This window comes from Grammomys surdaster, unplaced genomic scaffold (assembly GCF_004785775.1).
Source record: "Grammomys surdaster isolate TR1022 unplaced genomic scaffold, NIH_TR_1.0 333, whole genome shotgun sequence".
NCBI lineage: Eukaryota > Metazoa > Chordata > Mammalia > Rodentia > Muridae > Grammomys > Grammomys surdaster.
The window spans coordinates 56,260-80,018 of NW_021604752.1; the positions used below are offsets into that span (position 1 = coordinate 56,260).

The 23,759-nt window shown below is 41.6% G+C and overlaps 2 protein-coding genes across 2 annotated transcripts in view; one reads left to right on the plus strand and one right to left on the minus strand.

The window, feature by feature from the left end:
- Nucleotides 1-4,894, plus strand: part of LOC114630199 (lanosterol 14-alpha demethylase) — a 19,263-nt gene extending 14,369 nt beyond the window's left edge. The window contains exon 10 of the mRNA XM_028778290.1: nucleotides 1,945-4,894. Coding sequence (XP_028634123.1) covers nucleotides 1,945-2,123 — 179 coding nt within the window. The 3' untranslated portion in view covers nucleotides 2,124-4,894. The remainder of the gene's footprint in view (nucleotides 1-1,944) is intronic.
- Nucleotides 4,895-5,052: 158 nt separating this feature from the next.
- The window catches only part of Akap9 (A-kinase anchoring protein 9), a 140,311-nt gene continuing 121,604 nt past the window's right edge, over nucleotides 5,053-23,759 (minus strand). The window contains exons 41-50 of the mRNA XM_028778283.1: nucleotides 20,036-20,704; nucleotides 19,359-19,564; nucleotides 18,813-18,918; nucleotides 17,133-17,315; nucleotides 16,063-16,263; nucleotides 14,914-15,146; nucleotides 12,746-12,831; nucleotides 7,986-8,115; nucleotides 7,369-7,508; nucleotides 5,053-5,592 (exon numbers count right to left, since the gene is read on the minus strand). Coding sequence (XP_028634116.1) covers nucleotides 5,555-5,592; nucleotides 7,369-7,508; nucleotides 7,986-8,115; nucleotides 12,746-12,831; nucleotides 14,914-15,146; nucleotides 16,063-16,263; nucleotides 17,133-17,315; nucleotides 18,813-18,918; nucleotides 19,359-19,564; nucleotides 20,036-20,704 — 1,992 coding nt within the window. The 3' untranslated portion in view covers nucleotides 5,053-5,554. The remainder of the gene's footprint in view (nucleotides 5,593-7,368; nucleotides 7,509-7,985; nucleotides 8,116-12,745; nucleotides 12,832-14,913; nucleotides 15,147-16,062; nucleotides 16,264-17,132; nucleotides 17,316-18,812; nucleotides 18,919-19,358; nucleotides 19,565-20,035; nucleotides 20,705-23,759) is intronic.

Consider the following 23,759-nt stretch of genomic DNA (forward strand, 5'->3'; position numbering starts at 1 on the left):
AGAGAGAGGAGACAGAGAGAGAGAGAGACAGAGAGAGAATCTTTGTCTCCACTAAGGAACATGCTTGCACATTTTTGGGGGAATGCGAGCTTTGAACTGGAAAAGAATATGTCGTAAGTCTAAGGATAAATTTTTGTATAATGCTCCATTGCTCACAGACTCACATCCTTTTATTACCTCTAAACATATGAAGGCCTTGAACTTCTGATCATTATTTAATTAAATACACTTAGAACATACAAAAGACTAGATTAGTAACCAAAAGGGCCATTAGCTCAGCAGTTGATTCTGTAACAGCCAGAAAGGAGTCCTGGCTGAGTAACTACCTCCTATGTCTCAGACAGCAGCTCTTAAACATCCTGTCAGACAGAGATGGTCCTGATGACAGTCTTGGCTTTTCTTCATCTCCATCTCCAAGTTAGTGTTCTAGAGTTCCTGTAGCTAGCATAAGCTGAGTGCCTGGAAACAAGCCTGTCGCCTTGCAGTTCGGGAGGCTGCTTGCCTGAAACCGAGGTGTGGGCAGGGCCACGCTCCTTTGGAAGGCCATGAAGGCCTCTTCCTAGCTGTGGAAGTCTCTGGCAATCCTGACTTGGCCGCATCCACTTCAACACTGCTCTCTTTCCTTGTTACTTACCTATGTACAAATCATTCTTGTTGTACATGTTGTAAGTCATCAGACATTATCAATCCTTTTGATTCAATTGGGGCACTTCTAATTTGTGACTGTTAACGCTAACTTTCTTTAAGCTAGACTTTTCTTGAATATGGACTAGTGTAAATGGCTCCACAAACAAATGCTTAACGGGCTATACAAGTATAATATAAACCATGTTCAATTTTGTGTGGTTTTTTGTTTTATCAAAAAATATTTACAACAAAATGCCCCTGTCTTTTTTCTTTTTCTGTTGGTTTTCTTTTCTTTTTCTCTCCCTCTCCTTTATTCATTTTTGTTTTTGTTTTGAGACAGGGTCTTACTGTGTAACTTTAGATGGCTGGGAGCTCAATATGCAGACCAGGCTAGCTTCTAATTTATGGAGATTAGCCTGCTTCTGCTTCCTGAGTGCTAGGACTGAAGGCATGCACCACCACACTGGGCTCAGCCAATGCTCCTCCGCCCAGCCTCATGTCATATGGCTTCCTGTTCTCTACTGCACATTAATGAGCCTGGCACTGACAAGCTGGGTTTCTTTTCAGTTCTTGAGTATGGTGTAAAAGAGACAGATGAACTTTGTGGTTTTTAGATTCTCCCTACACCTACCTTTGAGTGTCTAGTTATCCCAGCACTTTCTTAGTCTAAATACCTTTGTTGAGATCCAGATAGCCATTGGATTATTTTGTTTTTGTTTTGCGTGTTTGTTTTTTGCTACCTAGCTTACCATCGGATTTCTGGGCTGTGTTCTCTTTGATCTATTCGTTGATCTTTGCCCACTGGTTCCTGGATCTTTAGTCATACAATCAAATTTGAAACCAATTTAAATTCTTCAGTATAATCCATGCTTACGGTTACTCTGACCTTCCCTTCCCTGTGCATTTTAGAATTCGTCAGCTTCTGCATTGGTAGATTTTGATTTCAGTATAAGCATTATTTTGGGTGTATTAAATCCCCTTCCATCATCACTAATGGGCCTCTGGAAATTTGATTGGCCAGTTCACGATGATCTAACGCTAGAGTGCTTCTGGGAGCTATATCTCACACATTTCCAAGCTAGAATCCCATCTTATAATTTGAACCTTCTAAAAATAGCATCCTAGTCACCCATGTTATCCTCTGACACTGGACACACCCGGACTTCATAGTGATTTACATTCTCACTGTATGTACAGGCGGCAACTTTTATACTGTTACAGGTTTCCATCATCTAAGATGAGTCCCACTCCAGGCTGAAAGAAGGAATGAAGATTTTAAAACTTATTCTGATGAAAACTTTTTTTTTTTTTAAACAGGGCGTCATCGTTGTATTGGAGAGAATTTTGCATATGTTCAAATTAAGACAATTTGGTCCACTATGCTTCGTTTATATGAATTTGACCTCATCAATGGATATTTTCCCAGTGTGAATTATACAACAATGATTCACACCCCAGAAAACCCAGTAATCCGTTACAGACGAAGATCAAAATGAAAAAAAGAACAAGGAGCCAGTGTGGAGACCTGACTGCAGGCTGCAGCCTGGCCGAGAATGAAGCCTCTGAGACAGCTTTCATACTGTACTGGTTTTTAAGTGTTCTGAAAGCCAGCTTATGATTTTAATGTTTTATTAACTCGGTGATTTTCTGTCAGACCTAATGGCATTTGAAACAGTTTATAATAGTTTTGATAGGATTTCAGGGAAGCCAGGCTTATGTTAGAAATCGTTTAGGGGAGTCTCAGTATTCAGCTGATGATACAGAATGCAACATCCAGGTAACTACTAACTTCATAAGCACACAGTGCCACAGGGAGGACTAGAACAGGCTTTGGAAGTTTCAAAGCCTAGTCAAATTCTACAAAGGCAATGGATTATTTGTGTAGTTGGGCCATTTCTGTGCGTAAAGATGTGAGAGGGTAAAGGTTAGGTTCACTGCGAAGCTTTAGGTAGAAGCAAACACTATTTAGATGGTGTGATGTGTCCTTTGGAATGTTAACTGGAAGCACTGCTCCAGGAAATTGCCAGCAATCTTGGACCTTGATAACCTTATTTCGTAAATATAATAAATACTAAAGAGTGCTTAGGTATGTTACTGGTTCCAGATGGTCACATTTTTGTGAAAATACAAAATCAAATCCTTATGGGATTTTTTTATTTTAATTTTGCTCAAGCTTTTTTTTAACAGTTAGGGAAGTTTCATTTGCCAGACTTTTAAAAGTGTATGATTTTTTTTTTTTTTTGAGATAGTGGAGTGAAAGATGGTATCATTGCCCAGATTCTGTGGAGGCTGTGCTCAGGAGCCAACCTAACACATTGTAACCGGGGGCCCAACTCTGTGACATGCCCATCATCTGTATTAGGAGTCAAGGTAGCTCTGTTGCTAGGTGTGGTCCTGCACACCTGTAATGCTAGTACTCAGGGGCTCAGGCAGGGGGATTGAGAGTTTGAGGCCAACCCAGGCTACATAGCAAGACTAACACCCTCCCCAAAATAAAACCTTTTTTTCTTCTAAAGTATGTATACTGGCTGGTCTTATGTGACAACATGACACAAGCAAGGGCCATCAGAGAGAAAAGGCGCCTCAGTTGAGGAAATGCCTCCATGAGATCCAGCTGTAAGGCATTTTCTTAGTAATCAATGGGAGAGGGCCCAGCCCACTGTGGGTGGTTCCATCCCTAGGCTGATGTCCCTGGGTCCTAAGAAAGCAGGCTGACCAAGACATGAGGAACAAGACAGTAAGCAGGGCTCCTTCATGGTCTCTGCATCAGCTCCTGCCTCCAGGTTCCTGAAGGCTTGAGTTCCTGTCCTGACTTCCTTTGATGGTAAACAGCAGTATGGAAGTGTGAGCCAAACAACCCACCCTCACCCTCCCAACCTGCTTTTTGGTAGTGGTGTTTCTTTGTAGCAATAGTGTTACAGTTTTAAGAGGCTTTTGAAGACGCTTTGAATGAAGGCCTAAATCTCTGCTGTTAAAGGCTTCACGTTAAAATTCTCTATGAGAAAATTTCTACTGGTCTCTATTGCTGGGTTTGAAGTTGTGCTTCAGTAAGTACACTTCAAGAGATCTTGAAATTTGGAAACTTACATCCTACTTGCCTGAAATAGGGACCCTTTAGTTATTGAGTTATTTAGGTAAGTCACTCTCGTGATCAGTGCCCCATGAGAAATTGGGTATTTTCACAACAAATTACAAATGTTGCTCACCTCTCAAAGTATGCTTGTCTCTCCTTTTACTGTATGGTTATGAAACTTTTATGTTATAGATGTTACATTTGGTGTGTTAAGATTATAGCCTTGATTAAAGTTTGATGATTGTTTCTATGTAACAGATTTTCTTTGCCAGTGTAGATGTTTTGTCTTTATTATTCAGAGAAGGGTTCTAGACTTTGATCAGGTTGGTACAGAGTCCTGACTTGAGTAAGGCTGTCCTGTTTACTGACTAGTTTTAAACTTTGACATATTTTTGAGCTGATACTTAAAAGGGCTCAAGCACTAGAATTCAACAGATTGAGATACTGATCACAGATCAGTTATTAAGTTACTGTGAGCAACACAGCAGAGGCCTAGGGCCATAGGATGGTTGATAGTCCATCCAGCAGTGGGGTGGACTCGGCTGGCAAGCAATTTTCCATCTACTTTTCCCCTACAGAACTGTCTTGACTTGGCACCTGTATTACTTTTAAAAAGGTTTTTATGCACAACTTTGCTGTTCAGCTAGTTGCTTTAGAATAGCTTTGCTATTTCTAGAAAGCTTAGTTGAAATACAGGAAATTAGAAATTCCCAGCAATGTACAGCTTTGTGGTTGTCTTCATGTAGCTCAAAGATCATTAACAGTTAAACACTCTTTTCCAGATGTAAACAATACCACTGCCATTTTAGTCAATGCAGTGCTAGTCAGGAGCCCTCTGGAGAACTGTATTCTCTCTGAGACTGTTCCAATGAAAATTTGGCTGACTTAGCAGGATGCTTCCTGAATTTTGCTACACTTTATTTTTTTTTTAAGTTTTTTCGAGACAGGGTTTCTCTGTGTAGCCCTGGCTGTCCTGGAACCCACTCTGTAGACCAGGCTGGCCTCGAACTCAGAAATCTGCCTGCCTCTGCCTCCCAAGTGCTGTGATTAAAGGCGTGTGCCACCACCGCCCGGCTTTGCTACACTCTTATGGATACAATTTAATATTCTTTGAGAGCTGATTTCTGTGTCTAGATTTGTAAGTCTCTTTGGACATAAGAACACTAAATGTAATAAAACTGGACTAATCATAAACATTAATGCCACTTAGTGTTGAAAACAAAGGCACATTAAAACTGTTCTTTAATGGGAGGAGAGAGAAAAACCACTTTGTGGATCCTGAGCTGAGACAAGTAATAAGATGACAGAGACCACGAGCTGTGGCTCAGTGAAAAATCAAGGTTCAACTACAGTACGGTGAAAATGGTGAGCTCTTTTATTTCAGTACTTGACAAAATACCCATAAAGTTCAAAACTCCGACCATTATACAAAAATAGGTCTCTACAAGTGATATGTTGTCTTCATCACCAGTAGCAAATATATTAAGCAGAAACATGTAACTTCAGTAGCTTTGTAAGGAAAGCGCAGGACACGGCAAGCTACTCATCCAGCAGCACGGCCATTTGAAAAAGTTTAATCTTTTCACCCACCTCATAAATACACAAAGTTTATAATTTACTCATTTAAATTAGCATTCCACAAATATACATGTAATTGAATGATTACTGTGCATGAACACACACAATGCTTATATACACAAACTCCAGTTGGTCTCCATGTGCTGCTGAGGATTTGTATACAATCATAAGCTGTGTATGTATTGGTCCCATTGAATATTCACAATACAAAAGCACAAAAGAGCCATTGATTTACAAAAGGGAATCTATTTAATAATCAGTTAATGTTTCAAAGGATTATCTCTTCATGCCAAAGTGAAATTGAGTAGTTGACCCTGTAAAATAAAAAACAAAGCAATTAGACTTTACCTATATAAGGGCAGCCAGCTGTTATGGGCAGATGGATCTGTGTAACACCATCTCAAAATGTCAGGGGCCAGGAAGATGTTTCAATGATCAACGTACTCCCAAGCCCAGCAATCTGAGTTTGATCCCTGGAACCCACATAGTGGAAGGACAACTAATATGCATAGTTTCTCAGTGCCACAACCATGCTGTGACACAGATGTGTATACACACACACACACAAATGGAAAACATTCACAAACCCAATGTTTTCAGACCTGAATTAAAACTCCCCCACCCCGTGTGTGTGTGTGTGTGTGTGTGTGTGTGTGTGTGTGTGTGTGTGTGTAGCACAGAATGCTCTAACTCGCTGGATCCCCTAGAGTTGGAGTTACAGGCAGTTATGAGCTGCCTGAGACTGGTGCTAGGAACCACAAGTAGGTCTCTATAAACAACAGTGTGTTCTTCACACAAAGCCACCTTCAGCCTAGCTTAAATTTAGCTCCAAGAGGCTGGTGATGGTTAGCGGTCACCTTGACTCCCTATAGCAAGGGAGAGGAGGAGAGTGCTGGTCTATTTCATGAGCACTCTGAAGGTCACTTGGGTTAAATACCTGACTTCTTGAACGAAAAGCCAAACTACCTTTCAATCACTGCAGTCCACATTATGTGGTATTAATAGAAACAGAGTCCTTCAAAAATAATCAGGGGCTGAAGAGATGGTTTAGCTGTTAGAAGCACTCTAGAGGACCTGGGTTTGATTCCCAGCAACTACTTGGTAGCTCACAATCCTCTATATAACTCCAGTCCTAGGAGATTTGATGTCTTCTTCTGGCCTTTCCAGGCATCAGCCATGAATGTGGTGCTCAGACACACATGGAGAGAAAACATCCATACATACAGAATAACTAAGATCAAGCAAACAAAAACATCCATCAAAACAGATAGCTAGCACAATGGCTTAAACTAAAACGACTCAGTCTTTGGGTCAGTAGTAAGTGAATGAATGCAGGGGAATTTTCCTGTGATGAATGAAAACTACCTCTACATAAAGTATGACAATTTGTGTATAGTTCTGAGGAGAATACAATTCTTACAAAGTCTTAAAATTTACATTTTTATCTGTCTCTGTGTGTAGGTGTTATCCCACAGTGCAGGTCAGAGGACAACTTGTGGGAGTTGGTTTTCTCCTTCCTTGTGGGTTGTGGGGATTGAACTCAGGTGCTCAGGCTTGGAGGCAGGCACCTTTAACTGCTGAATCATCTCTCCACTCCTTAAAAGTTCATCCTTACGTAACATGGTTCATATGTTGAGGGAAGATATGATGATGCTTAGTGTCTTACAAGGCAAGGCTTGTTGGGAGGCCATGCGGAAGGACAATGAGTGGAGACAATGGCTGCATGACCTGCTTAGGGCAGGGCTTGCTTCCCCCGTCTACACCTTGCTGCTTTCTACCATGTGCTACTTAGGAACAGTTTCTATGCTGGGCCTGAGACTCACAGTACCTTGCAGATGGTACCCATCATGCACTGTGTCTAAACCCAATGAAGACAGTACAAAATCACACTGTCAGGGGTGCTGTTGGAACACATTTAAGCTAATGTATGATAAAGAGTTCTCCGCTGGTCAGAGTTTAAGCTGGGACAACCGGGTAACTTCTGCACTAAGCTACAAGATTTGATTAACCTGCAGAAACACACAGAAGAGTTAGAGACACATGAGTGGATCTAGCATTGCCGCTACAGAGAAGTGGTTAAGATCCAGTACCTGACTGTATAGCTCCAAGTCGCCTTTTCAGTGCCTCTAGCCTAGAGACGTAATCTGTTAGAGATTTATCAGGATTGTACTGGTGAAGTTGAGAAGAAGCCATTGAAATAGAATTTAAGTCTCCTGGAGTACCCGGGTACCTACGGATTAAATTATATTCAGGAATCCAATTTGCCAGAAACAACGCAGCAAAACTGACAACCTAAGTCCCTGTTGCTCTATACACTGCCTGAGCTACGATTCCAGACTTGGATCCAAAGATGCCATTATGAGAAGGCCCAGCACAAGCCCTGCAGAGGTGCTCAGAATATGCAGGATGTGTGTTAAGCAACTTCTCACAGGTCTACAGCATTATCTTCTTTTTTGTAATGGATGGCTATCAATACTTCTCAAATGTTTAACTACAGCATATATTTATAAACAGTTTATAAATTGTTTACTATGCCTTTAGAAACCATTTACAAATTAAAAAGTAGCTCTGATTCTAAGCTTTACGACAGAGAAACTACATATAACTAAATATGTTTAGCTCTCACAATGTAACAATGTCATAAGCTCTAACAGTCGACTTCTCTCTGAAATATCATTTCCTCCACCCACGTTTGATAAATTCTTACCTATTCTGCAATGGTAAGGGAGATCTAGGATAGTCCAAATCGAATCTTGAGCGGTATGTTGTGTGTCTTGGTTCTCCATACAGCTCCAGCCCACCAGGAGAATGAGAGAATGGATCAATCTTTTCAATGCCTAAATAAATCCAAATATATCACCATAATGAAAAAAAGTACCAAGCCTCAGGAGACACCTATACACCAGGAAGGGTTTAAAAGAATAGTAGTATATGATGCTATGTATTATTTACAGCCAGTTTCAATTCTTGCTAAAAGAGAACAGTACAAACAAAAGAGCCTTTCAGCAGTTTTCTGTTTACCTCTGAATATGACTATTTCTGGTATCAAGAACTATGCTTCAAAGAAAATAAACTCACTGGAATATTTCCCTTGTAAAATACCTATCCCAAAATGCTCTCAGGGTACCAAGCATACTTTCTTTGCTGCCCTGCTATAAGAACACCTGAACAGCCGGGCGGTGGTGGCGCACGCCTTTAATCCCAGCACTTGGGAGGCAGAGGCAGGCGGATTTCTGAGTTTGAGAGTTCAAGGCTAGCCTGGTCTACAGAGTGAGTTCCAGGACAGCCAGGGCTACACAGAGAAACCCTGTCTTGAAAAAAACAAAACAAAAAAAAAAGAACACCTGAACATGGTACAGTACTGACACTGCAGTGTGTGTCCTCTAATTCTGTGCCTTCCGACTTTGGGCTTCCTCCTTATACCTCAAACTGTTTCAGCCCTAGTGTCTTTCCTACTGATTTCTAGCTATAGAAAGAAGGAATTGCAAGCTACCATTACTATATAGCCATGCCAGCTCAGAAACATAATGCTAAACAGGAAGTGATGTAACTATCATTTCACAAAAATCCTGGAATTCAGAATAGCCACTTCAAAAGGTTTGCACCCAGTTCCTAGGAATTGCAAAGTTAAAAAAAATTTATGAAGAGTAGATTTATTACAGCAGTGGGAAATTCAGAATAATAGTCCCTCAGTATCAGAGACAATTCCTAAAACAAGGAGTGAAATGGAAAATGCTTCACCAGAAAGTATTTAAAAGTGGCATCCAGAACCCCAGACCCTGCAGGTTGTCCAACAACAGGACACAACAGAGACTGAGTTTCCAAATTTGGGTGGGAGGGGGAAGAGACTGCTGAAATTATATCAGTGGCTCTACACTTAAAATGGCTAAGAAGCCAATGTAGAAAGAGCAATAGCCTTTAACTAAAGAAAAATTACAGGCACTTGAGCAGTTGGTACTAGAGCAGCTGAAGGCTCAACAAGAGTCTACTAGTCCATGGAATTCCCATGTATTTGTTAGAAAAAAGGAAATCGGGGGTGAGGGTGGGGGTGGGGGTGGGGGTGGACTTGAGAGTTGTTGAATCAAGTAATCCAACCAATGGTTCAGTTACTTTACTCTGGGAAGAGCAGGATAAGGCAAAATTTGCCTTCACAGTGCCTACATATAAAAATGCTCAACCTGTAGAAAGGTATCAGTAGAAAGTATTTCTACAAGGAATGTTAAATAGTCTAACTTTATGTCAATATTTTGTGCAACAACTGCTAGAAATAATTCATAGGCAGTTTCCTCAATCTACTGTGTAGATGATATTTTGTTGGGTGATTTGGATGCAGGTGCTTTAGAGAAAATGTTTGGTGAAACAAAAAGAATTTTGCCATGTTGGGGTTTTCAGATTGCTTCTGGTAAAATAAAGAGGAAATTCTATCCACTATCTAAGGTTATAAAATAAGTCAAAAACATTAACCACAAAAGCTACAGATCAGAACATATGAGTTATGAACTCTTAATGATTTTCAAAAGCTAATGGGAAATATTAACTGGATACAGCCTACCAGTGGATTAACTACTCATGAGTTAAGTACTTTGTTTTAAACATTACAAGGAGATTCAGATTTAGACAGCCCAAGACAGCTAACAAAGAAAGCAGAGAAAGAGTTAACTTCAGAGGAAAGACAGCAGGATGTATATGTGGATCGCGTAGGTCCCAAACTGGACTGTATTTTGGTTATTTTGCCTTAGAGTCATTCTCCTACTGGGCTCATTATGCAAAGAGAAGACAGTATTTTAGAACAGATCTTAGCACTGAAAGAAAAATGTAAAGACTTACATAGAAAAGGTTTCTGATTTAATTATAAATGGAAGAATAAGACTATATCAATTGTCAGAAATAGACCCAGCAGGAATCATAGTGCCTTACACTAATGCTTAGACTATGTCATTATGGGTAATTAATAAATATTGTCAAAGGGTCTGTAACAACTATTTGGGAGAAAGTAACAGCAAATATCCTTAAAGCAAGCCTCTTCAGATTATAGAAAGAACTAATTAGATTCTCCCACATATTGTAAAAGGAACACCAATTTCTGGAGCACCTACATTTTATACTGATGCAAATAAGTTGGGAATAGCTGGTTATAGGTCAGAAAAAAATAAAGTAATTCAAAGCTCATATACTTCAGTTCAAAAATCAGAGTTCTATGCAATTTGTATGGTTCTATTAGATTTCCCTGAACCTCTTAATATAATTACTGACTCTCAATATGCAAAAAGAGGTGTTTTGCATATAGAAACTGCTGAATGTATTCCTGATAATTAGGAATTAACATTATTATTTATGTAACTACAACAGGCAATCAGATATAGAAAATATCCATTATATATCACCCATATTCAGTCTTACACAGTCTTGCTAGGTCTATTAGCCCAAGGAAATGAAGAAATTGACCAATTATTAATAGGAAATATGTTAAAAGCATCAATATTTCATGAAAAAAAATAAGTTAACAATAAAGATTTAAAGAAAAAAATTTCTATCACCTGGCTACAAGCCAAGAAAATTATAAGAAAATGTCCTACTTGTTCTTTGTATAACCAAACTCCATTACCCACTGGAAGTAACAGAAATGAAGTCTGGCAGATGGATGTGTTTCATTTTGCAGAATGTAGAAAACTAAAGTTAGTACACCATACCACTGATACATACTCAGAGTTTCAATGTAAACTGCTTTGATTTCTGAAAAGGCTGAGTCTGTAATTATACAATTACTGGAAGTCATGGCTATTGTGGGAATACCTGCACAAATTAAGACTGACAGTGCCCCGCATATGTGACCAATAAGAAGAAGTCTTTGTATATTGTAATATAAAGCACATTATAGGTATACTACACAATCCTACAGGACAAACAATTGTTTAAAGATCTAATCACATCTTATAATACAGAAATAAAGAATAAACACAGGGATAGACTAGATAGTGTAGACTAAATAGTGCTAACAGTGTTAACTTTAAATTCTCTGAACAGTAATGTGAAAGGAACAGCAGCAGCTGACACTGGGTTATAGAAAAGCTGTGGAATTAATAAGCCTGTGTACTGTAAGGACGTGTTACCATCAGAAGGGAAGCCAATGAATGTACTGCGCTTATTTTTATGTTTATAGGAAACAAAAAGCTGTGGATACCATCAAACTAATAAGGCTCAGAGTTGAACAGGGAAGGTCTTCTGAAAATCATGGACATTGACCCAGAAAGAGGAAAGAAGAGAGCCAGACCTTCCCTAGACAGCCAGAAAAGCCTGACAAGAAATGTTCAGCACCTAACCACTGACAGGCCCGTGTGCAGGACTTTGGCCTCCTGTTACACAGAGCCATCCACAGTGCAGAGCAACCACAGGCCCATGAGCAGGACTGCAAGCCAAGGTTCAGAGCTAGGGACAGAGACTAAGAGACTTCAATGAGGAACTCCAATATACAAGATGCTAAAAGTTAGGACGTCCAGGAGTAAACAAGATTCAAGAAGCAGTACCCAAATTACAGGAAAGAGAAGCATCCCTGTTAGGTTCTTAACTCATCTGTGGATGTGCTCCTGGGAAATCAAAAGACAGATCACATCACATACCTGAGAACCCTGGAAAAGACATTGGGAAGAATTGAGAAGCAGCTTCAAAACTGTCTAATTAGTAACTAAAACAAATGGGGGAAATGTAGTATGAAATATTTTATGTGCCTGGCCCTTTAAGTGATCCTATCCTCTTCAGTGGCAGTTGCCTATTGGACTTCTAGGAACAGGAGTGGATTTAAAAGGTAGCAGAGGCTGAGAGCATGAGAAAGGAGTTGGAGAGAGGAGGAGGAGTAGGCAGGAGGAGGGTCCGGGAGGCAGAAAAGTAACAGAAAAGGAGGGGAGAGGGGAGGGGAGGAGAGGGGAGGGAAAGGCGAAGGGAGGAGAAAGGGAACAGGAGGGAAGGGGAAAGGAGAGTGGAGGAGAGAGAAGGAAAGGGAAGGGGAGGAGAGAAGGGGAGGGGAAGAGAGAAGGGGAAGAGCAGGAGAGGAGGAGAGGAGGAGAGAGGAGAGGAGAGGAGAGGTGACAGGAGGGGAGGGGAGAGAGAGGGAGACAGAAAGGAGAGGAGAGGAGAGGAGAGAGGAAAAGAGATGAAGAGAAGGAGAGGATAGGAGAGAAGAGAAGAGACTGAGCAGAGTGAAAATGAGGGACAGTTGAAAGTGAACTGGGCTGGCCAACTGAAAAAACCATTGGTGACAGCTGAGCCCGAGAAGACACTGTTAGAAGACAGAGAACACACAAAGTCACTATACGAGATTATAAACCCAAAGAATTGAGAGCAAAAAAAGCTCCATTTTTTTTAACTCACTATCTTTGTCAACAACAGCATTAGAATTAGGTATTTGACAGCTATTACTCATATAGCAGTTTCAGAGTCATATACAAAAATTATGCCTATTTTTTACTTTACCTGGACTCAGTCCAAAGCCGTCCCTGTTAATATTGATGGAACTAGTACTTGTCACTTGCTGCCACCGCCGCACCAAAAATTTCATTCTAAAAGAGCCAAACATAAAATCTCAAAGTCATAAACATGTACATCCGTAAAATCATGCCATTTAATTATGAACACAAACATTGTAGCACAGTCATATGATCTCCTCAGCCAAATGACACATACTCCACTGGCTTATGTCAATTCTCTGAGCATGGCCTCCCTTCACTCCCCAAGAGGCCAATACCAGTGTCTCTAATAAGTGGGGCAGAAGAGGGTGAAGGGCAAAAACGGACAGAAAAACAGTGGGCAAAGAGAGGATGAAGGTAATGGAGAGAGGAGGAGAGAAAGGACGTCAGGCAGAGGATAAGAGAACACGTTTCAACAGGCAGTAACAGGAGGCCAGGGAAACAGAGAGAGTGTTAGACTCTTGTGATCGGGATAAAAAATCAGTGGTGCTTTAAAAAGGAATGAAGGTGTCACTAGCTAGCAGAATTCCTTGCTGGCTGCCCATCCTGCCCTGGGCTATGGAACTTTTCGGAGTACCAGATGTAATTTCTTAATTCCAATTTCAGAGTCCAGTTTAAGGAAGGTTAAAATACCATGAGCCTGCAGCAGGGCGAAGAGAAAAGGATGAGCCAGGTACGCTGGGAAACCCTTTTACTTCCAGCACTCAGGAGGCAGAGGCAGGCAGAGCTCTGAGTTTAAGGCCAGCCTGGTCTACATAGTTGGAGAACAGCCAGAGTGACATAATGAAGCCCCATCTCAAACCATGCCTTAAAGGAGGGAGGTGAGGGCTTGATAGTAGCTTTTCTCCTTCAGGGAGCCTTCTGGACTTGTCAGCATTACAGGCTGACTCCTGTCACCTCTGAAGACCATTCTGTGTCTCTGAGGTCTGTGCATTCTACTCTCTCCCAATAGAAAGGGAGATGGCATTAGGCAGGAGTTGTCTATTAACGCATCCACTGGGCTTGCCCTGCTTTACCCTGTGCAAAGGGATGAAGGAGCTGTGGAGCTGTGGAGCTAACATGAGGACTGGAAGAGGTAGGCAGGCCAGAGCCAGCGGTAAGACAAACCCTGGCTCCAATGTAGAGCTGCCATGGCGGACCGTGGCTGAGCTCCTGCCTCGCTGCCATGGCGGATGGAGGCTGAGCTCCCGCCTGGCTGCCAAGCCTGTAGGTTGTGCTCCCCCAGCTTTCACCCCTTCCTGCCTCATCTGGGAACTGAATATTCCTTGATGATAGTCTCTGAACAGCTTCCAGGTTTTTAGTTGTCTTTGGAAAACATGGCAGAGGTTTTTAACTGGAAGCCGTTCAGACGTTACCACGTAGGGGCTGGAGAGGGCTCAGCAGCGGCTGCTCTGGCGGTGAGCCTCACTGAGTCTCAGTACCCACTTGGTACCCAGGGGATCCGACATACTCTTCCGGCCTCGGCCGGCTCCAGGCACACATGTGGTACACAGACACACACGGGCATGACACCCACACACACACACAAAGTAAAAGTTAAAAGAAGAGAAACAGTCCAGCTCTGAAGAAGTACCAGATGTCACCCGACTGGCATGACCTTTTAAAAAACAAAATTTCTTTGGTACTCTGGTTGTGTAGAGGCAAAAGGGATAGAGAAGGAGTCCAAGCCGGCCAGGGGTGTGTGTGTGGGGGTAGGGTGGGGGTGGGGGGTTAGCTGGGTCTTCTTTCTGTAGCCACTTAGCAGTACCAGTGCCAAGTGCCCAGCCTGGACTGCTAGGGAAGAGAGAGTCCAATCCCTGCTGGAGCCGACTTAGATAGACCAGGGCATTCCGCAGCTGGGCACCATGGAGTGGCTTATTTTAACAGTGAAGAAAATAAACATATATACCACACTTAGCAGTAATTTTTCAAAAACATCCATCCTTTCCCTTGTATAACCTATGTGTATGAGCTAAGCTTATCTGGATTTTTTTTGAAGGATGACATGGACTGGGACAGGAGTTAGCAGCTACTTATACCCGGAAAGTCATTTTCTAGGGTTTACCCAGAACAGAGATTCTGCTGCCAGGGGGAAAACGTGGAGAGAAATAAGTAGTGTACAGTTCTAAAGTGTCTGCTTCACATGCATCTTCTTAGTGGGCTTATGACCAAAAGGAATTTTCTTCAAGACTTTACCTTGAAATTGCAATAGACACTCTGACGGCAGAACGAAACCTGGTGAATCCCTTTGGGTGGCTGGTGATTGTCTTGGGATCTTTCAAGGCTAGGTGTCCCCCCATCCGGGCAAGAACCCCCAGGGTGACGTCTTCACACTCCTGGAATCCCCCCAGGAGCAGCAGCAGGTATTTTTTCTGATATATGAGAGCTTTCCGGAAACTTGAAGCTCTCAAGTATTTATTATAAATTTTCTACATTTAATGAAGAAAAGAACAAAGACATCAGTGAGAAGACGTTTGAGTTGTTCTACAGAGGAAGACTACCTTGAGGGAAAGGCCACATGCCAGGCTGCTGTCTTCTGGAACAGGCAAGCTGACAGGAGAGAAGCACCTTTGAAGCATAATTTCTAGTCAGAGTTGTGTTTGTACCGATTTTAGGGTTAGCCCTTTTAATCTATTTATTGCAAATATTTTTATCATCATGGATGTTTTAAAAATATTGACTTTGGAGCTGGAGAGATAGCTCAGTGGTTATGAGCACTGACTGCTCTTCCAGAGGTCCTGAGTTCAATTCCCAGCAACCACATGGTGGCTCACAACCATCAGTAATGGGATCTGATGCCCTCTTCTGAAGTGTTTGAAGAAAGCAACAGTACAGTCATATAAATAAAATAAATAAATAAATCTTTTAAAAGACATCGACTTCATTTTTTAAAATTAGTCACTCATCCATTTAACTTGTTAAGTAAGTTTTTGTGTGTCTCTGTATCCGCCCCATAGTTGTCTGTCCCTTTGTACCTACTCCATAGTTGTCTGTCTGTCCGTGTCTACTCTATACTTGTCTGTCCCTGTGTCCACTCCATAGTTGTCTGTTCCTCTGTATTCATAGTTGTCTGTCTGTCCCTCTGTGTCTATCCATAGTTGTCTGTTCCTCTGTGTCCACCCCATAGTTGTCTGTCCCTCTGTGTCTACCCCATAGTTGGACTGAATACTCCAGGGCCTTGTCTTCCTCTCCACTATGGACTTAGGCTAACTGATCAAGGCAGCTTTACCACAGCATTCATTCCCAGCATGACAGGGACACGGCCTGAGCCAGTATCTACATGTCTGTAGTCTGTTCCATTACGGCCAGCAAGAGGGATGCATAAGCATGCAAGATGTTGCCTACCTGCAAGGCAGCATGCTCAGAGTCAGGACTCAGATTCCGAAGTAAAGCATCATTTCGTAGTTCAGCTTTTAGCTTATACACTTTTGCTTCTGCCTTTTTCAAAGCTTTCTGAAGAGATAACTTTTCTCTGTTCCAGACTTCCTTTTCTGAAGCAATTATGGCTTCGATGTCAGCTGGATCAATAAATGAAAACCTAGAACACTGCAGAGACATGACCTATCAGATCATTTTCAAAAAGATGACTGAATTAAATCACAATGGATTACCTAGCCTCGGCCTTCTAGCCCCACAGGGAAGTTCACAATCACACTGTCTGGGTCTAAGTGTTCGATCTTACAGACCACTGAGACCGGGTGGGTGTGAGGGAGAGTGACTCTCAAAGTAGCCACATGAATAAGTTATCTGCTTGACTATGCAGCTGTTGTGCCAGTCTTTCCTACATTTAAATATGAGGGTAAATACAGAGACTAGCTCTTCTTTGTAGCTTTACAACAAATTTAAATTCGGAGACTACCTTATTCATTTGAAATATATAATTTAACAGCCTTTAAAAAAAAAAAGATGGAATCTCACTGGTGAAGAAACACTAATCCTTGCTAGTCAGAGATTTGGTAATGTAGACCAGATTAGCTTTGAATTCACAGAGATCGGTCTACCTCTGCACCTTAGTGCTGGGATTAAAGGCATGTATCACCCTGCCCAGATTAACAGCATCTTTCACTTGGTCATACACCTAGTAACTAGCAACTGAAGAGAACAATAATCAGTATCTATGATCATCATTTTTAATGTATCTATGTTCAGGCAACACATATATGTTTATGTCTTAGATTGATTTGACCTGGTTTTTTCCTGTAGAAGCTGAATGCAGATGGACCATTCTGTACGTATAGAACCCACAATGTGGTAGAGACCGCCCCCAGTCATAGGTATTTGTATTACTATTGTCATCATATGTATTATTTTCTACATAGTCTAATAAGCTTTGTACATGATATTTTTAGACTATGGTAAAAGGTCAAGCTACAGAGAATTTCCTAACTTTGAATCATGTCTAAAAGCAGACGTACACAGTCTCTGCTGGCCCCTGTGTGCCAGTAACACCGGTTCAGTTCCTCCAGCTTTAGGACTATACTCCGTAAGGTGTTCTTTTCTTCTGTCAGTTGGTTAATAAGTCTTGTTAGCTCAGTATTTTGTCTCATTAGGCTTTCGGTTAAGGAGCCACAAGAAGAACTGGGGGGTCCTAAGCTGTGCTGGAAAAACAATGGAACAAGGTTATATAGACACAGACACACAGACACAGACACACACACACAGACACACACACACACACACACACACACACGAGTAACTACTATAAAACAGGTGCTGACATGGATTCCATGAACTGGTACTTGGTAATAGTAAGAGCGTGCCAAGCAGGCAAACAGCTAGGGAGGGCACAGGAAGGAGGACAGGCACACCCAGGAGGACGGAGGCTCAGGCAAGAGTGTGCTACTTTGAGGGAACTAACAGTGCTTTGTTAGACTAAATGTCAGACCTAAGCATGGCAACAGAGCCAAGGAGAATTTAGGGGGTGCCACCACAAACAAAACTGACATGTTTACAAACATTCCTCTGACAGCAGTGTACAAGGCCGAGCAGCTTAGGGAAAGATACGTGACCACAGCACCTGGCAGTTTGGTTAGAAAGTTGTGACGGTTTACACAGGAAATAGGGAGGCAGGGACAGAGAGTAAATGGCACATGAATGGACATTTACATGGCCTGTGTCTGCTCATACATACAGGGAAGGGTGAAGAAACACAGTCTATGGTGACTCCCAGCTTTCCAAACTGAGTGACAACCAGAAAGAGGAATGAGGGACGGAGGGGAAGAGAAGACAAAGTTCAGATTGAATGTGTGTGTGAGGCTCCTGAGGGGTCACCACTGGAGAGTTTTCCCAAAGATGTCCAGTAGCTCACTGGACACACTCCTGCACGGGTCACAGGGCTACAACAGAACTGCTGCAGCACAAGGGCAAAACCCTGGTCACTTTGTTCACGGAATCCCAGGACCTTGAGCAGTACCTGGGACAGGTACTCCTTGCTCACCAAGGCCAGGAGAGTCATGCCGTGGGAAACGGGAAGTTTCACAGTTGTAGCTAAGAGAAAAGCAAGACTAAGAGTAAGAAGCAAGAGGAAGGACAGACAGGCCTAGCTGACAGCAGGGTAAGTGACAGCAGAAACATAGAAGGAAGGAAAACAGGATTTAAGAAAGTGAAGTACAGCTGGGCTTTTAATCCCAATGCTCAGGAGGCAGGGGCAACCTGAACTCTGTGAGCTTGAAGGCACCCTGGTCTATACAGCCGGTTCCAGGACAGTCAGGGCCACACAGAGAGACCCTGTCTCAAATAGCCAAAAAGATAAAAAAAAAAAGAGCCAAAAGAGTGTCAAATGTACAAAGCCACAAAGAGGGAGTGAAAAGCTCCACAGAACAGTCAACTGTGAAGAAAGATGCCAGCAGGGCTCTGAGCTCATGGGAGGTAGGACAGGGAAGCCAGGTTCCCCTCTCAAGAAGCCTTGACTGTGTAAGAGACTAATTATATAACAACAATAATGAATGTGAATCCCCCTCAACACTCAATACCTCTTGGGGGGAAGAGAGGCACTGTATTTCAAATAAAAAACAAACAAAAACTTTTACCAAACAGTTTGCTAATTTTCAAACCATTTGTAATGTATTTGATCTTTGTTCCCTCAAAAGTCTTACCTCATCACTTGGCTGGCCAGTTAGTTTCTGTAATTGCAAAATAATTCCATCAATAGTCTCCTGAATCCAAATAAATGCATCATCACTTGCTGTTTCAAACTGTAGCCTTTAAGAAAAAGACAAAAAGTGAAAACGGACCTCCCAGTGACACTTCCTACGCACATTTAGGCTTAGGGCTGCCCTGTTTCACTAACACACACCAGCAGCTAGAGGTCATCTATCACTTGACTTTTCTGTTTCAAGGGGTTGCTGTTTTCAGATGGGTAATTTCTGCTACAGAATAACATCTAATATAGACACACATTATCTTTAAAACATCTCTCCCTTGGTAGACATGTGGTGTTGTGTGCCTTTCCTCCTACAAAGCAGAGGCAGGCAGATTTCTCTGCATGTTTGAGGCCAGCCTGGTCTACAGAGTAACTCTTGGTCACCTAGGGCTACACAGTAAGACCTTGCCTCAACAAAACAAAACAAAACTCCATCATTTTGTCACTCTTGGCTTATCTGTCAAGGGTGTCATTTGTACCCCACAGGAGGAAGTCTAACCTGCTGCAGGCTTTCTGTGCTACATGCTGAAGCTTTGAAGCCACATGCTGAAGTGTCTGTCTGACCATTTCCAAGTCATGATTCTGGTCAAGTTCTCCTCCGTTTATTTCAGTCAGCTTTGTGAAGTTCGTGTCTTTGGTCTCTCCCATCTTCTGTTGAAGAACCCAATTTCTAGTCCGATCATCAGTGAAGTTCCAGGTGGCTGGCTGACAATTTCAGACAGAGAAAGAAAACACTCACAAGTGACCAGCATTTCATGTTCTTTCTCTATGGAACAAAATGACCACCCACGCTCCAGATAAAGTTCTAGAGACACCATTTTGGGATGAATTGAACATAACTATTTAAGTAACTCAATGACAGTATTTGAAGTTTAAAAATATTTTAAAATATTAAGAGTATTTAAAAATATTAAAATTACTCATAACTTTAAAAAAAACTTATCATTGTGTGTGTGCATAAAAGTGTGAGTGTACCAATGCCACAGGGTGCATTTGGATGTCAGAGGGCAGCTTTGCAGAACTGACTCTCCTCCTTAACATGGGTTTAAGACTGGACTCAGGCCTACAGATCTAACCTACTGCGTCATAGAGCCATAAATACTGCCTCAGAAATACTGTAAAGGAAACAAAACTTAATACCACCTCATAAACACTGTAAAAGCAACAAAAACATACCTCATTAAGATTATGATGCACAAGTCCTCTACTCCCTCGTTTCTCCTCGGGTTCCAGCTCCTGCTTTTGGAATTCCTGCATGATCCCTTGCAGCCGCTTCCCCTCCAGGTCCAGCCTGTACACTTGCTGCCTTTTCTCCTGGAGCTGGCGCTGCAGTTCTTCCACTTTGCATTGCAGCTCCTGCATCTTCTTCTGGCCCTGGGTGTTTGCCTCCTGCTCTGTCTGCAGTGTCTTCTGATGGACCTGCCTGTCCTTTTCCATTTGTTGCCTTGTTTGCAAGGAATCTAGTTTATATTTTTCAGTTTCACTTAAGAGTTCTACTATGCGGCTGTGCTTTTCCTCCAGTTGTTTCTGTAGCTCTTTAAGTAGGTCCTCAGAGGGCAAGGCTGGCGGGGGCTGCCCGCCATCATCACGGTTCTGCAGCTGGGCATACAGTTCCCGCTCCTTGTCTAGGGTGCTCTTCATCTCCTGAATCCTAACTTGCTCTGATTCCAGTAGAGCTTGAAGCCCTAAATTGCGGCCTTGTTCTTCCGATAACTGGGCATCATGCAACATTTTCTGTGACTCTATTTTCTGTTGAGATTCATTTAGTAGCTGCTTCTGTTGTTCCAAAAGGAGGTTTAACTGTGTATTTCTCTGCTTCTGATCCTCAAGGGAAAATTTCAGATCCTTGAAGTGAAAATGTAATTTAAGATGAACACATTAATATTAAAAATACTTTTAAAGTATATGACCATGACTTTGGTAATAGCAACATGGAAGCATTTGGTAACTGAAGACAGAATTGTTATCCAGTAGATAGTGGTAATTATTAAGATAGCCAAATGGCTTGCTTACATCAAGGATATAAACACAATCTTCTCTGGCTAAATATAAGGCAGAATATATTTTTCCAAATAACAACCTTCAAAATACATGTGTTCTTATGCTACCTTTTCAATTTATTAAAGGAATATATTTTTAACATTTCTAAAAACTTATACAAAGGCACAAGAAAACAATGTTCCACAGTGTCATGATAAGCAAAGAATAACCATGGCACAGGGAAGGAAGCCATCTTTAGAGAGGGAAGAGAGGTCATGGAATGAACATGAAATTAAAACACAAAGGCGTTGTTTGTGGGGAGGAAAGGGACAGCTGGACGGTGACCTGGGACGATGAGAAGGCAATGAGGAGGGGAATGAAGCAGAACAAAGAATGATACACGTTAGTCCAACTACACTTGTTGAAGATGCTTTCTTTTGTCCCATGTATAGTTTTGGCTTTGCTGTCAAAGCTCAAGTGTCCATAGGAGTGTGGGTTTACTTCTGGGTCTCCAATTCCATTGATCAACCTGTCTGTTTTTATACTAATACCACACGGCTTTTATTACTATAGCTCTGTAGTAGAGCTTGAAATCAGGTACAGTGATACTTCCACAAGTTCTTTTATCATACACGATTGTTTTAGTTACTCTGGGTCTGTTGTCTTTCCATATTAAGTTGAGAACTGCTCTTTCAAGGTCTGTAAAGAATTGAGTTGGAATTTTGATGGGAATTGCATTGAATCTGTAAATTGCTTTTGGTAAGGTGGCCATTTTTACTACATTAATCCTAACAATCCATGAGCATGGGAGATCTTTCCATCTTCTGAAACTCCCTCAATTTCTTTCTTTAGAGACTGGAAGTTCTTGTCATATAGGGCTTTCACTTGCTTGGTTAGAGTTATACCAAGATATTTTAAATTATTTGTGGCTATTGTGAAAGGTGTTGTTTCCCTAATTTTTTTCAGCATGTTTATCATTCATATATAGGATGGCTACTGATTTTCTTTTTTAGTTCATTTTTTATCCAGCCACATCATTGAAGGTATTTATCAGCTGTAGGAGTTCCCTGGTAGAATTTTTGGGGTCACTTACATATACTAATATATTGCCTGCAAATATAGCAATACTTTGACCTCTTGCTTTTCAATTTGTATCCTCTTGATCTCCTTTAGTAGTCTTATGGCTCTAGCTAAAACTTCAAGTACTGTATTGAATAGATATGGAAAGAGTGAACAGGCTTGTCTTGTTGCTTTAAGTTTCTCTCTGTTTAATTTGATGTTGACTATCAGCTTGCTGTATACTGCCTTTTTTTTTGTGTTTAGGTATGCCCCTTGTATGCCTGATCTCTCCAAGACTTTAAGAATGTAAATAGATCCATATCTATCACTCTGCACAAAACCCAAGTTCAAGTGGATCAAAGACCTCAACATACACCTGGACACTAAATCTCACAGAAGAGAAAGTGAGGAATTGCCTTGAATGCATTGGCACAAGAGATAACTTCCTGAACAATACACCAATGGCTCTAAGATCAATAATTGATAAATAGGACCTCATGAAACTGCAAAGCTTCTGTAAGGCAAAAGACAGTGTTAAAGGAACAAAACAGCAGCTTATAGAATAGGAAAAGATCTTAACCAACCCTACATCTGACAGAAGGCTAATATCCAAAATATATAAAGAACTCAAGAAACTAGACATCAACAAACCAAATAATCCAGTTGAAAAAAATAGGTACAAATATAAACACAGATTTCTCAACAGAGGAATCGCTAATGGAAGAGAAGCATTTAAAGAAATGTTCAACATTATTAAGTCACCAAGGAAATCCAAATTAAAAGGACTCTAGGATTCCATTGTACACCTGCCAGAATGGCCAAGAACAAAACAGAAAGTGACAGCACTGCTGGCAAGGATGTGGAATGAAAAGAACACTCCTCCACTGCAGGTGGGACTGTAAACTTCTACAACTCTGGAAATAAATCTGGTGATTCCTCAGAAAACTGGGAATAGTTCTACCTCAAGACCTAGCTATACCACTCCTGGGCATATACCCAAAAGATGCTCCTCCATACTACAAGGACACTTGCTAAATTATGTTTATAGCAGCTTTATTCATAATAGTGAAATACTGGCACAACCTAGATGTCCCTCAACTGAAGAACAGATAAAGAAAATGTGGTTCATTTACACAATGGAATACTATTCAGCTATTAAAAACAAGGACATCATGGAATTTGTAGGCAATGGACAGAACTATAAAATATGATCCCAAGTGAGGTAACTCAGACCCAAAAGGATAAACATGATATGTACTCACATATAAGTGGATATTAGCCACAAAGTATAGGATAACCATGCTACAATCCACAGACTCAAAGAAGCTAAGTAACAAGGAGGGCCCAAAGGAGGACGCTTGAATCTCACTGAGAAGAGGAAATAGAATAGACATCAAGGGTGTTTGGAGGAAAGGAACTGGGTGGGGAGGGGGTAAGGAGGGGAGCAGGAGGGATCAAGTAGGAGGAGACAGAGGGCGAGAGTACTGGGAGAGAACTGCCATCAGTGACAGGAGGTGTGCATCAGTGGGAAAAGCTAGAAACCTAGGGCAGTGGAATCTATGAGGGTGACCCTAGCTACAACTCCTGGCAATGGGTGATAAGGAAACTGAAATGGCCATCTTCTCTAACCAGGCAAGACATCCAATAGAAGCATTGGGACACGAACCCAACCACAAAATATTTCATCCACGATTTGTCCCACCAACAAGATGTGCAGGTAAGAATGGAACAGAAATTTAGGGAAGGGCCAACCAATGACTGTCCCAGCTTGAGAACCATGCCATGAGAGAGAGTCCACCCCTGATACGAGTAATGAGACTGCTCTACTAGCCAACAGGAGCCTAGCTGAACTGTCAGCTGA